General features: G+C 59.4%; 1 protein-coding gene across 2 annotated transcripts in view; it reads left to right on the top strand.

Moving 5' to 3' along the window:
• The window catches only part of Cdh4 (cadherin 4), a 446648-nt gene that overhangs the window by 318812 nt on the left and 113914 nt on the right, over positions 1–13922 (top strand). For both annotated transcript variants that reach the window (XM_047534707.1, XM_047534698.1), the window contains exon 4: positions 8310–8486. In XM_047534707.1, the coding sequence (XP_047390663.1) occupies positions 8310–8486 (177 nt within the window). The remainder of the gene's footprint in view (positions 1–8309; positions 8487–13922) is intronic.

Below are 13922 nucleotides of genomic sequence, written 5' to 3'. Positions count from 1 at the left end.
GTATGTTGAAAAGCCAGTAGGCAGTAAAGGAATGAACCACCTGTGGAGACCCTAGTGCCCCCTCTTTAAGAAACCTAATTATTCTCAGTTAAAATCAGTATAGGTTTGACACGGGGGCCGGCCTGTTGCTTCCCGTATTGGAGCATGTTTAACCCAGAGCTCTGAAGAAGCAATGGAACCTGGGAGTGGGCGAGGCAGAGCAAGAGAAGAGCCATAAATAGCACCGATATTTGGGGAATAAATCTCATTTTTCCTGTTCCAACATCAGTCCTACTCATTCGTAATGCAGAAATGGCTTATCATGTTCCAAATGTTTCCTTTGGACTGTAGATCCCTATGCAATCAATAATCTCAGAACACAGGACGCCAAGACATGGTGCTATTTGTACGTCTGGGACTTGGGAACACGTTTACCCAGACGCTAGAGCACCCAGGCCAACAGGACTGCAGTAGCTGAGGCCAGTGACCCCACAGCTCTCTGCTGCATGAGAAGCCACAGGTGCCCCGGAGCCAGAGGCCGGGCTCCTGCAAAGGCAGGTAGAACAGGAAAGAGGGGCTGGGAGTGGCTGGTGACCTCAGGGTGCAGTGGGCAGTAAGGGACAATTTATCGTAGACAATGAGCAAGACGGCAGCCTCGTCGGGGCCACAGGACGTACGCCGGGCTTCAGCCCCAGAACCTTCCTCCCGGGGAGCTCGCTCTTCCTGTGTTCACAGATAGCAGGCTCCCTCTCCAGGACGCTTCGGTGGCCGTAAGATCCACGCGCTGCCCATTGCCCGGCTGTGCAGATGGTGCTACACTGAAGGGCAGTGGGCGAGGGTTGGGCTCAGGATCAGGGTCTAGAGCCCGCGGGCAGGGGTGCCGTCCAGGAGTCCACAAGGTGTTGGGGCCTCCTCCTGGGCCGAAGGGCTCCACCTACTCACTGTCCTCCTCAGCCCTCTGAGTCTGCGTGAGGATGTGTGGTGGCATCTCCAGGCTGCTGTGCATCCCCCACTACTCTGCAGCCACGGAGGGGAACAAAGTCTGCAGGTGGGATGGGCCGACCCTGGATGTGAGCTGATCCGCGGCGTCTCTGCACATCTAGAACGTTCTCTGATCTCGGTCTCCCTGTGGCGGCAGCACATGTGATGCACCGACTGACCACAAACACCGCCGCTCTCCGCATTTCCCTCTGGAGGCCCTCGCCGCCTCTGTCCTTGTCCTGGCAGGAGGAGGGGACTCTGCTCCTGTCTGGTGCAGAGCTTCCGAGGGCGTTCAAGGGGGAAGACAGGACTCTCGGCATTGGCTGTCACCGCGTGTTCCCTCTTGCCTTGACGGATGCTCCAGCACACGCCACCCTGCCTGGAGCCCAGGAGAGCGGGAAACAGCACAGCACTGCCCCAGCGCTCCTGTGCTTTACGCTGCCAGGCAAGAGGCTCTTATCTGTTCACACAAGTCAGCTTCCAGGTCTGTGGAAGCCATGTCTCAGCATTGCAGGTCACAGTCTGCGGTGCCAATCAGAGAAACTGGTTCACACAGGGACCTTCCCAAAGAGTCGAGCGCTTGGGCAATGAAAGCCAGAGATGGCATCTCACAGAGTGAGGGCAGGGACGGGGACACCTTGACTAGGGCACTGGTACACAGCAGCAGCAAGTGCTCTGCTGGTGTGTCCCATGGAGATCTGATTCAGAAGGTTCCATAAGTTGCTTATACTGAGTCAGGTGGACCTGTACCACGCACTGCAGGGTGAACAGGAGTGTGCGGAACGGGCCCGGAGGGGCGGCGCTCGGGCGAGCCACACGGAGACAGGCCTGCGCAACACCTCCGAGCCACGCAGACATCACCACGTTAAAGGGATACTTGGAGCCCAGAGGAGACGTGGGGAGCGGGTGGCGTCACAGCTGCAGAGCAGAGCTGGTCCCGCGGGGGCTTGGCCTTCACTGCCCAGTGCACATTCACCCCAGCTCCATCCTTTGCCTGTTGAGGGGCAACCAGGGGCCTCCTGCCCAGGGCGGGCAATACCCAAGGAGCATTTGCAGATGGAGGGGCCTTCAACCATTGCCAGAGGAAACCAGGGACTGGGCAGAGCTGCAGGGGATCAGGGCCAGAGGGTCCCATTGAAGAAGGGATTCAGGCTGGCAGGGGGAGAGGGTGGCAAGGGCCATGCCCAGGAGTCCTGGAGAGCTGGTTTGGGACCTGCCCTAAGTGTTGGGAGGGCACAGGGCTTGGGGTGGATGGGTTTGGGGCTTAGACCCTGATAATCACAGGGAGCTGGGGCACAGGGAGGTGGAAGGCTTGGCCTAAAGTGCCTGCCATCGGGGAGCTGCCCTGGAGCCTGGGGCAGGGGTGTGGGGAGGAGGTCCTGGGAAGGCTTGGTGAGGGCAGGCTGAGCACATGGGCTTCCTGACCTGGCCCATGGGCCTTCCAGGAGGGGATATGGGCCCAGACTCATTCCTGGTAGCCCAGTGGGGACCCCAGCACCCATGTCCTGGCCTTGGTTTCCTCCAGGCAGGAGGGACAGACCTGAGGAGCAGCCAGCCAACCAGAACAGGCGCTCCTCCTGAGCAGAGGCAGCTCCAGGGAGGACAGGGGACCTCCAGCAGAGGACTTTCCTAGGTCAGTGGGAAGGGTAGGCTCTCTTGCCCAGACTGAGGCCTGAGATGGGCAGAGTAGAAGCCCTGCCAGTATCCCCGGGGGCTGCGGCTCCTGGGCCTGGCCCCCGTGGCATGGATCACCCCCTCCCACATTTCTGGCCCCTCCACATGTCCCTTCTCCCTTCCTAACCCCCAACCCTGTGGCTCCTTGATGCCCAGCTCCCTGCAGATGCTGGGTGCTGCCTGGACAGCTCTGGTGTCTATGCTCATCCTCTGTTCAGGCCTGGCCACCTGAGTCCCTGGACACGCCATCTCTACCCTCCCTGGGTCACTCCCTGCTCCACCTTTTCTGGTCCAGAGTTCTTGCTGCTGGACTGACAGCCCCCTTGCACCAGCTGTGGTTGCTCTCTGGGAGCTTGGCCTGTGACTTCATCAGGCAGACCCGTCCATGTCCCTCCCTGCTGGACCTCAGGGCAGAGCTGTGGCTGCAGTGGACACCACATGGCTCTTCAGGGAAGATGAGTGACAACAGTCTGCAGACTCCCCCACACCTGTCCCCCTGCATCCAGTGAATGACCCTCACACCGTCTCCTGCTTCAGACCCCTGTGCTCCGGGAGCAGGCTGCCGGACAGCTGCCCTTCCAGTGCCCAGGTCCTGGGTCACTGAGCCTTCTCCCTCCTGGCAATGGTTGAAGGCCTCTCCATCTGCAAGTGCTCCTTGGGTATTGCCCCACCCTGGGCAGGAGGCCCCTGGTTGCCCCTCAACAGGCGAAGGATGGAGCTGGGGTGAACGTGCAGCCGTGACGCCACCCGTTCCCCACGTCTCCTCTGGGTCCCAAGTATCCCTTTAACGTGGTGATGTCTGCGTGGCTCGGAGGTGTCGCACAGGCCTGCCTCCGTGTGGCTCGCCCGAGTGCCGCCCCTCCGGGCCCATTCTGCACACTCCTGTTCACCCCGCAGCGCCCTGCCCCGGTTAGGACCCCAGCATCTCTATTCCCCTCCGTGGGTCAAACTGCTTGTAGAACCGCGCTCTCCTGCCTGACCCTGGCTCTGTACTGACTTCAACACAGTGGGAGAGGAGGGGGCCGGACCGTCTGGACAAGGGACCCCCAAGCAGATGTCTTGGGCTCTGGTCCTCACCCTCGGTCTTGGGCTTTTCCTCAGCCCTTGTGCCCGTGGCCCCTGCAGGCTGTCCTGAGGTTGGATGAGAGCCCACAAAGTTCTGCAGCTCAGTCCTGATGGCGGCACTGTGCGCAGGTGGCTGGTGGCCACCCCATGAGCACTCAGGGCAGGGCCTAAGGGCCATTCCTTCTGCCTTCTCCTGCCTGGAGCCTGGTACCCTGGAACTGGTGTGGAACTGTCCACTGAGTTTGCTGTTAGATTGAGTGATTAGCAGGACCCTGCTGACCCTCCTGGGCTATGGCTTCTCCCTCAGGTGTGAGCTAAAGGGACATCGGTGGCCCTGGGCAATGCTGGCCTCCAGGTCAAGCTGAGTGTGGACAGAGGAAGAGGGAGCCACCTGGGCTGGGGAGGCAGAGGCTGGCTGACAGGGCCTGAGCTTCTGGAAGTAAGCTGGGCCTCCCAGACCTGAGGCCAGAGGCAGCACCATGTGGAACTCGCTCTGTCGTGTGGATGGCAGTTTCAAGGGAGCCCGGTGGGCAGCTGGTACAAGGTGGGAAGTAGTGTCTGAACCAGGGCAGAATCCAAGGGCCTGGGGAAAGCAGAGTCAGGGCCCACTGTGTGGGGCAAAGGACAGAAGGCTGGAGGCTCCGTGGAACACTCTCCTGAAGGAATCCTGCAAGCTCACAGCAGCTCCCGCCGATTATCCTCCTCACCTCAGCTTCTAGCTATCAACATGACCTCAGGCTGGAGCAGGTGACTTCCTGGGACTCCTGGTTCTGCAGATTCACAGGACCAAAGGACAGCCTAGCCAGCGAGACCCTTCAGACCCCACAGTTACAGGACCACTAGCTCATGGCTCTGACCAGCCCCGCATGCTGCTGGTCTTGAGAAAACTGTGATGTTCCACGCCCAGAGAGGACATGCACACACAGATGCACATGCAGGTGTCTAAGACATGAGCATTCGCACACACACATGGGCAAATGTATGTCACTGCAAGTCCACACACTCTGCACATGCATACTCATATGCCCACACACAACTACCCCACATGTGTGTGTGCGTGCGGGCGTGCATATGTCCATACAGAGTGCTGTAACACACACACGCAGGTGTACTCTGTAGAATCTACTAAGAGCAGAGTTCACACTCACCGCCGCCATCTCTGCTAAGAGCAGAGTTCACACTCACTGGTGCCATCCACTCAGAAATGCAGGGTGAAGACAGTGCAGTGGTGACATCCGCTAGGAAATATTTTGAGAGGAGCTGGAAGCGTGACTTGTAGCTGCTGTGATCGTGCACCCGTGTTTATCTGCCGCATCTGAAAGACCCCAGATGATCGCATGCTCAGAAGAACATGCTATGCAACGGGATAACTGCTAATTGTCGCGGATGGTTTTCTTCCAAAGAAGTGGGTGCATCTTCCAGGCAGAAGATGGCATTGGTTTTCACCAGATTTTGTTATTACATTTGTCTCACAGCTTTAAAATAGTAGCAAATATGTGAAATTTATTTAAACAACACTAGGGAAATTAACGGCATGCCAGCTCCTCCCTAGCAAGAGGAGAGAGAGCGGGTTTGAGACCAGCTGTGTTGGGGCCTGTGAGATTCTGGGTCCGGGATGCACTGTTCAGGCGAGCCTGCTGGCCCAGAAGCATCTCCGGGCAGCAGCCTGGCCATTGCTGCCCAGAGGGAGAGGAGGGGCCCAGAGGGGAGCCTCTGGACAAGCCTCCTCCTCCCCTCGGGGCAGAGTCCCTGCCAGCCACCAGGCTCCAGAACAGATGCTAGCCCACCTGTCTCCGGGGGCAGGTGCCTGGGCACAGCTGAGCCTAGCTCCCCATGGGCCGGGAGGCCTGCGGCAGGGCGCGTGGGCAGAGCGGATCCTCCAGCTGGAGACGTCCCTCGCCTGGAGTCCAGTGAGTGGGAGCCGGGGTCCCACCCCAAAGCCAAGGAGGCGTGTTCCTAGAGGGCCTGGTGCCGGCCCAACCAGCCTGAGGCTGAGTCCTCCCCCCTCAGTTTAAAAGACACCCCGAGGTCAGGGGGACACCCCGAGGGCCCCAGGCCACCCCGCCCACTACACAGCTCCCATGAGGACAGGTCAAGGATGCTGGTCCTCGGACAGTCAGACCCCGGAAGGAGGCACATGGCCAGGTGCTCTGTCCTTGAGGTCAGTCAAGCCCACCTCTGCCTTGGGTGCTGTGTGACCTTCAGGAGCTACCTGTCCTCTCCAAGGTCCCCCTGCTTCCTCCCTAGCAGAGTGAGGTTTTCGAGCTTCCCACCGAAGTTCTGACAGGAGGATTCTGGGGGAGGGTACATGGAACAGTGTTTGGCCAGGGCCTGGGACCTAAGTGTCAGAACAAGGCTCCAGTTACTGACGTCCGTGTGCTCTTGGTGTCATTCGGAGGTACTTTCTGTAGCTGGGTTTATCTGACATTTCTCATCAGCCCCAGTGCTGTGTCTCCAAGGCAGGGAAGGGACAGTCAGGCCAGAGCCCCAGGAGGTGCTATCTGTCTGAGACCAGGTCTTAGAGCAGGGTCCACGGCCGTGGTGAGTCCTCACCTGATGCTCAGCCCCTCGAGCCTCATCTGGGCCATGGAAATGGGAAGAATGTGCAGCCAGGACTGGCTAGAAGCAGTGCCCTGCAGGCCACCTGAGTCATGGGCACCAGGAAGTCTGAGAGGAACCCAAGTGGGCAGCAGGTCACATTGACCTAGAAGCCGACCCCTGGGACAGGTCACACCTCCCTCGTTCTGACAAGGGATGGGGACCCAGGGAGACTTTGGGTTTTTAATTGCCAAAGACTCTTGAATGCAAGTCGCTGGCCCACAAGCTGGGGCCCTGAGGGGCGGCAGGCGCAGGGGCCTTGGTTGCCCCGTCCAGGTGGACTCTTGCACTGGTGTGGCTCCAAGCTCAGCACGCAGGGCAGTGCGAGGAAGGCTCTGCACTGGGCGGGCAGCTGCCTCTGGGTGCCAGTCTGTTCCTATGCTGTCCTGTAGCAAAGGGCAGCGGCAGCCGCAGGACAGAGCCCAGGACAGCAGGTGCCCTCGCTGGGTCTGTGGCTGGAGGGGCAGCCTGTGGTCAGACACCCCCGCACGGTGCCTCTGCCTTGGGCTGCGCTGACCCAGGCTCTGCCTCGCCTGGCTCCCAGAGACTGAGCCCAAGACCAGTGTGGATCCAGGCGGGCTGAGCTTGCGCAGAGGAGACCTGGACCCGTCCCCATGCACACCGTGCGGGCGTGCTGGCTCCCCGTGGGACAGATGTCGTGTGAGTGCTAACATTCAGGGAGCCCCGAACGTAAGAGGAGCAAAGCAAATAGCCCAAAACAGGACTCGCTGGCCACCAGAGCAAACCAGCACACACCCTGAGGTGCCTCCTTCCAGCTCTTCCTCCGCCTATAAAAGAGAGGTGCTGGGCCACACGTGTCCTCTGGTGCCTTCTCTCCAGGTCAGCGACGTCAGAGTGGCTTGCAGTGACCATGGTGTCCCAGATGTGGCCACAGTGACTGCTTATGCTCAGGCATCCAGGTTCTCCCTGGTGGTTTTACTGTCATGAAAACATCGTCCACCCAGGTTTTCCAGGGTGGTTTTCCAGAGCTGCTGGGTCACCAGGACAGGCGCCGTTGAATCTCTGGTTAGCTGCTGGTCAACTCGTGGGGGAGGCTGTGCTGGAGCCACAGTGGCAGGGCATGCAGGCTCAGCCTGGGTGCACGCCACCGTCCCTCCTGGTCATCCCTCCTTGGACCCAGAGCTCTCGCCACCACGCCCCTTTCAGAAAGAGGAGGTGGTACAGAGAATGCAGGGACGCTGCTGTAGAGAGGCACATGAACGTGAGGCTGCCTAACCCAAACCCCACACCCACGGCCTTCGCCCCCACTCACACCCTAACTCACAATGTGCTCCTCAGTGTTAAGTGTTAATTCTGCTATCTCTTGTCAATCCGATAGGTGAAAAGGGTGCATCACTTTAATTTGCATTTTTTATTTCTGGAAGATGTGAATATTTTCATAAACTTATTAACCATTGATATTTATTTTGCTAGGAATGATCTTTTTACGTCCTTTTCCTGTTGTGAAAAAATATTCCATTACTTCTTAATGATTTGTAAGAGCTCTTTATATAGGAGCTATTAACCCTTCATCAAATTTGGTATATATTATGTTTTCCAAATTTGTCATTTGCTTTTTGGTTATATTTTTATAAACAGGAGTTTTAAATTAGAAAACATTCTTTTATCTTTTATCTTTTATGATTTCCCCCATTATTTGGGGTTTACAAAGCCCTTATTGAGCTGGGATATAGCTCCATGGTGGAATGTGTGCTTAGCAACATGAATGCCTGGGTTCAATCACCAGCACCAAAACATAAATAAATAACGAAAGCCCTTATCCACACCGCTGGTTAAATTGGAGATGCAGTGCCTCCTTTGTGAGGCCTCTCTCTCCCTTACGGTAACCCAGGGCCTCTGTACAGATGAGGGCCTTGCCCGACTTCTTCTCTGGTCTCAGCCCCTTTCCCAGAGTTCACGTTTTTCCTCTACCAAGAATGACAGACACGCTTTTCCTTGGTGCAGAACTTAACCACACCTCCTTGACTCTCTCCCCCCACACAATGCCGCAGAGAGGAAAGAAGAAAGACGTGACCCTGGACCCCTCTCAGCCACCGAGGGACACGCTGCGGCCGTGGCCCCAGCACCAGAGCTCCGGAGGACTGAGGCGGCAGAAGCGGGACTGGGTCATCCCCCCGATCAATGTGCCCGAGAACTCGCGCGGGCCCTTCCCGCAGCAACTCGTGAGGGTGAGTGGGGCCCCTCTCTTCCTGGGCGCCAAGAGCCAGGCGGGTTCTGCACGGGGTGTCAGGAAGGCCGAGGCTGGTCCTGTCCATAGTGAGGCCCGCGCTGTGCAGAGCAGAGGCCAGCGGGGTGGGGAGCCCGTGCCCCAGGGCAGAGGCCTCCGTGGTCGTGGCCCAGGCTCTCCAGGTCGCTCTCAAGGACTGTCTCATGCACGGAAGCAGGTGGGGCAGGGACATGGAGCCGGCCTGTGATCTCTGAGGCCCTGTGGTCTGGCTGTGCGCACGCCTTTCCACGTGGCCTGGTGGCACCTTGGGCTGATGGTCCTGGCATGGAAACCAAGGTCTCGAGTGGGCATCGGCAAGGCCGGGACAGCCCAGCGCTGTCTGTCACCCTCGGGCCTCCTGGCTCCCCATGGCCTCTGCAGCTGCCCGTCCTGCAGGGGGCACTTGTGTCTGTAATTGAGACACTGACCCAGCAGCCCGCTTGTCTTCTTCCCTTCAAAGAAAATCACAACCGGATCTGAGCAATGATTTGATAAAACAATGGTGAGCTTCTGCTCAGTGATTTCGACCCCCTGGAAAAGCCTCACCCCTCTCTTTGGAACGTCCTGTTCTTGGTGCTGAGGAACCTGCTTTGTCCCTCGTTCCTTTGAGCACACAGAACTGGGCTGTGTTTAGAATGGAGGGAAGGGGCCGGGAAAGCAGACCCCAATGACAGCGGTGAGGGGTCCTCTGACCCTGCCAGGAAGGGGCAGGAATGGCAGTTTGTTTCAAGCAGAAGCTGCAGGGTCGGTGCCTGCAGCAGCACCAGGTGCCCACCCCACGTCTCCCCTGGTGCTGGTGGCCTTCCTGAGTCAGCATGGCCCCAGGGTGGCCCGGCCAGTGAGACAGGGCTCAGGATGAAGGGAAGCCATCCAGGACCCGCACCTCCAGTGCTCTCTGCCAGGGTGCTGGGGGCAGTTCTGTGGTCCCCATGCCACACTCCCCACGTTCAAGGTGTTTGCTCCACCTGGCTGTCGCTGGTGTTCCTTACCATCTTTCTCTAAGCAATTTGTTCTTAACGTAAATAAGTATGTTCTAAAGGAGGCTTCATGTCTGACTGTGGCTGCAGCCTGCGTGGTGTTAGATGGGAACCGGCCAAAAACACGAGGGAAGTCACCCCAGGCATGGTGGCCCCCACCTATAGCCCTGCAACTCCGGAGGCTGAGACAGGAGGATCCCAAGTTGGAGGCCAGCAGGGCAACTTAGCAAGACCCTGTCTCAAAAGGTAAAAGGCTGGAGGTGTGACTGAGGGGTTAAGTGACCCTGGGTTCCATCCCCAGTACCAAAAAAAAAAAAAAAAAAAAAAAACAATAAGAAGAAAGACGAGGGACCTGGAGGCTGACCTCTGTGTGCGACGGGCGGCGGGAGCCTCAGGGTGCCCTGGGGAAGGAATTGGAAGGAGGGCAGCGAGCTCTCCGCTGAGCTCTCCACTGCACTTCCAGGCCCTTCGTAGGGGAAGCTGTGGCTCTTGAGGGGCTGGCTTGCCTTCGAGAAGGGCCACTCCACGGCTTGAGGCCACAGAGTGGGACAGAGGCCTGGAGACGCCTGGGAGGGCGGGCTGTGGGTCAGGGCCACACTCAGGAAACGGGGCCTGGGCCAGGTTAGGCCAGGACCACGGCTGGTAGCCGCCAGCCCACCGACCCCTGGTGGCACACGGTGGCACGTCATTGTCAAGCGAGCGAGGGAGGGGGCTCGGGCCTCCCGTGCCCACCACCACAGAAGGCGAGCTCCTGAAGGTGGCTGGAGCCTCGTCTGCCCGGCTGGCGGCTCCTCAGGCTAAGGATCCAGGACCGACTGGGGGTCTCTCTTCCTCCACTGCCACATGCAGAAAGGTTCCTGTGAGCAGAGCAGTGCCCAGAAGGGCTCCCAGGCTGTGCGGGGTCTGCAGGGCTCACTGGTCCTGCTCATCCATCTTCCGCTGGACCCCAGGGAAAGACGCACGTGAGCCCTCTGCCGCTGCAGAGCAACAGCCAGGACGGAGTCGGCCGGGCCGGGCTGGCAAAAGGGCCACTCCCCCCGGGCCGGCAGAGGGTGGTGCCCTGCTGGGCCGGGTTGTCTCCTCAAGACGTGCAGTGAGGGGGGCTTGCTCCCTGCTGAGTGCCCTGCAGGGAGGTGGCTGTCCACTCAGCAGCTGCAGAGCAGGGCGCGTGCACCCCCAAGCGAGTGCGGCTGAGAGAGCAGCGGGGCAGGGTCCGCCCCCGACCCCCGACCTGCGGTGCCGAGGTTCTGAGCCTGAAGTGTGCAGGAGGAACAGAGGGCGGGCCTTTAGGTGTGGGAATGAGACGCCGCAGATCCGCAGGCAGGAAACCATCTCCGGCAGCTCCCGTGCCCCCTGTGCCCCCTGTGCCCCCTGGGGACTGTACCTCCAGGTCGGAAGTGCCACTCCAACACAGGCTGCGGGGCGTGGGGGGGTGCTCGGCCGCTAGACCTGTTACCAAAAGCTCGGTCCTTGTCCCCCGTGCCAGTCCAATAACAGGAACACAGTTTTGAGAAAAAGGAAAGAGAGGTTTTGTTGCTTTGCTGGCAAAGGAGAAACACAGAGGTCTCCTGCCCCAGAGGCTGTGGTTCTGCCCACCAGGGGTAGCAGGGTTTTTAAGGTGACCCAAAGGCTACGTTCCACACGTTCCCTGTTGGAGTCGTAATCCACTTGTTAATTTGGGAGACAGTCATTTCTGAGACCTGCTGGTGCCACCCCCAAGTCCTCATGCCTGTGGTGGGTGTGTGCTCAAGACAGATATCTCGGCCTGAGATGGGGAAGAAAGGTAATCCTGTTGTCCCTGAGGTCAGGGATGGGGGAGCGAGGAAGAGAAGGAAAGGTCACTTCAAAGGTCGCAGTGGCAGAGCAGCAAGGGCTGTATTCAAAGCACAGAGTGGGCCACCATTATAGAGGGACCATGTCCAAAACGTCAGAAAGTTAACACAAGAGAAGTGATTTCTTTCTCGTTGTGCAGGGAGGGGCCCTGTGCTGTGGCCACCCAAGACCTCAGGACAGGGACCACAGGGTTGGCCAGGCTCGGGGGTGACATGCATCTACCCAAAGCCCAGTCTCATGACCACACCCGGCTGCAGGGACCCCAGGAACTATAGTCCAGATGCATGACCTGGACACAGGTGTCAGTGGACAGCTGGTCTCTGCCATGGCCCTTCCCACAGTGGCTGGGGATCCCGCAACCCGAGGCAGCTCTGGGCAAGCGATTCAGATCTAACTGAGCAGCCCTTCCCCTCGCCCCTGTCCCTTCTCAGCCACTGGCCCATGGAGTGCACTCCGGCCTCATGTCTACAGCTTACTGTCCACTGGCTCCCCACCAAGGGCAGGCCTCACCCCGTGTTGTCACCACACTGGCACACGGTGGACCAGAGGGCACGCGTGGTGAAGAGCGGGGACAATCCCAGTGAAGCCCCAGTCCAAGCTGGCCAGCCCGGGAAGCCCGGCCAGTGTCAGCACTGCTGTCCCAGTCACAGAGCTCCTCAGGCTCCGTGTGGAGCCTCACATCCAGCCACCACTTGCCCAGCACAGCAGCCAGGCCCAGCTGGGCTCTGGGTGGAGACAAACCTGTAGCAAATGGGAACAGACTCTCCACCTGGGCTCCAGCAAAAGGTTTGCCTCAGCACATGGACTCCAAACCACCACGAAGGTCTCAGCAGCAGTACAGCAACTCCCTGCTGCATGGACACCCCTGCACGGACACCCCACTGCATGACCACCCCACTGCATGACCACCCTGCTGCATGACCACACACAACCCCACTGCATGACCACCCCACTGCATGTGCACCCTGCTGCATGACCACCCTGCTGCACGGACACCCCACTGCATGACCACACACAACACCACTGCCTGACCACCCCACTGCATATGCACCCTGCTGCATGGACACCCCCCTGCATGGACACCCCACTGCATGACCACACACAACCCCACTGCCTGACAACCCCACTACATGTGCACCCTGCTGCACGGACACCCCACTGCATGACCACACACAACCTCACTGCCTGACCACCCCACCGCATGTGCACCCTGCTGCATGGACACCCCCCTGCTTGGACACCCCACTGCATGACCACACACAACCCTACTGCCTGAGCACCCTGCTGCATGACCACCCCACTGCATGTGCACCCCACTGCATGAACACCCCACTGCACGACCACCCTGCTGCATGTGCCCCCTACTGCATGGACACACCACTGTATGGACACCCCACTGCAGGACCACCCCCCAGATGGACACCCTGCTGCATGACCACACACACACCCTCCATGTACATGCACACACCCCTCTTAATATGCATGCACACACCCCACTGCATGAACACACACACCCTCCACGTGCACACACACACTCCCGCCATGTACATGCACACACCCCACTGCACACGCACACACCCTCTCCACACACTGAGGTTGCTTGCTGCCCCAGTTCAGCCTCTGGGCCTCTCCTGCACCTCCATCCACAGGAAGCCCGGCTTCCTGTCAGGGTGGGAAGGTGCTCCTGGCAGAGCCTGAATTGGAGAGCCCAGTGTGGCTGGACAGGCCGACCAGGCCGGGCACATGCTCGGGGATCTCAGCTGGGGTCCACAGGGCCAAGCTCATTAAGGCCTCTCCTTCTGATGGAGGGTGTTGAGTGAGAAAGCAGGCGGGAGGCGGCAGGACGCTCCTCCACGCCTGGGCAATGGCAGGCTCTTCCTGTGGGCGAAGAGTCTCCCAGCGCCTCCTCCCCAGGGCGGAGGGGCTCCCGGTGGAGTGGGGAGTGGTTCGTTGGCCAGGAGGTGGAGCCGTGTGCACCCCTGGAAGTTCTGCCCGTGGAACTAGACCACGGCTTCAGTGAGAGACCCGAAGCTCAGGGCAGCCTCGGGAGACAGCACACAGAATGCAGTGGTCGGATCTGGAGTGTCCCCAAGAGCCCTGTGTTGAAGACTCGGTCCCCAGCCTGGTGCTATGGGAGGCGGTGGAAGCAGTGGGGCCAGTGGGAGGTCTCTGGTCACCAGTCCTGCCAGAGGGTGAGCCCTGGAGGAGGCACTCCAGCCCAGAGCTCCAGGAGGAAGTCCTCTTGATCTCAGCGGCTGTGTAAAGGCAGCCACTCGAAGGTGTGGGAGGCCATTTCTGGAGCAGGAGGTCGCACGTGGCAGGGAGGGCGGCTCACATCCTCTCGGATACCAGGGGACTCCCACCGGCCTTGAGTGACAGAGTGGCGTCTTCATGTTTCCTTGGTAAATGGGGTTCCGCTTTGTGCTCTGGTGCCACAGGCCAGCCAGAAATGCTCAGGAACCTTCCAGAACAGGGAGTGGAAGGACACACACCCTCCCTGTTCAGGCTCCAGAGCTCGTGGAGTAAACGTGTGCGCTGGGGTCTGTGCTGAGAGATGGGGACCCTCTGTAATGCTTGAAGGTGACCCC

This window comes from Sciurus carolinensis, chromosome 2 (genome assembly GCF_902686445.1).
Source record: "Sciurus carolinensis chromosome 2, mSciCar1.2, whole genome shotgun sequence".
NCBI lineage: Eukaryota > Metazoa > Chordata > Mammalia > Rodentia > Sciuridae > Sciurus > Sciurus carolinensis.
Note: the sequence above shows the minus strand (reverse complement) of the source record. Positions and strands in the feature narration are given on the sequence as shown.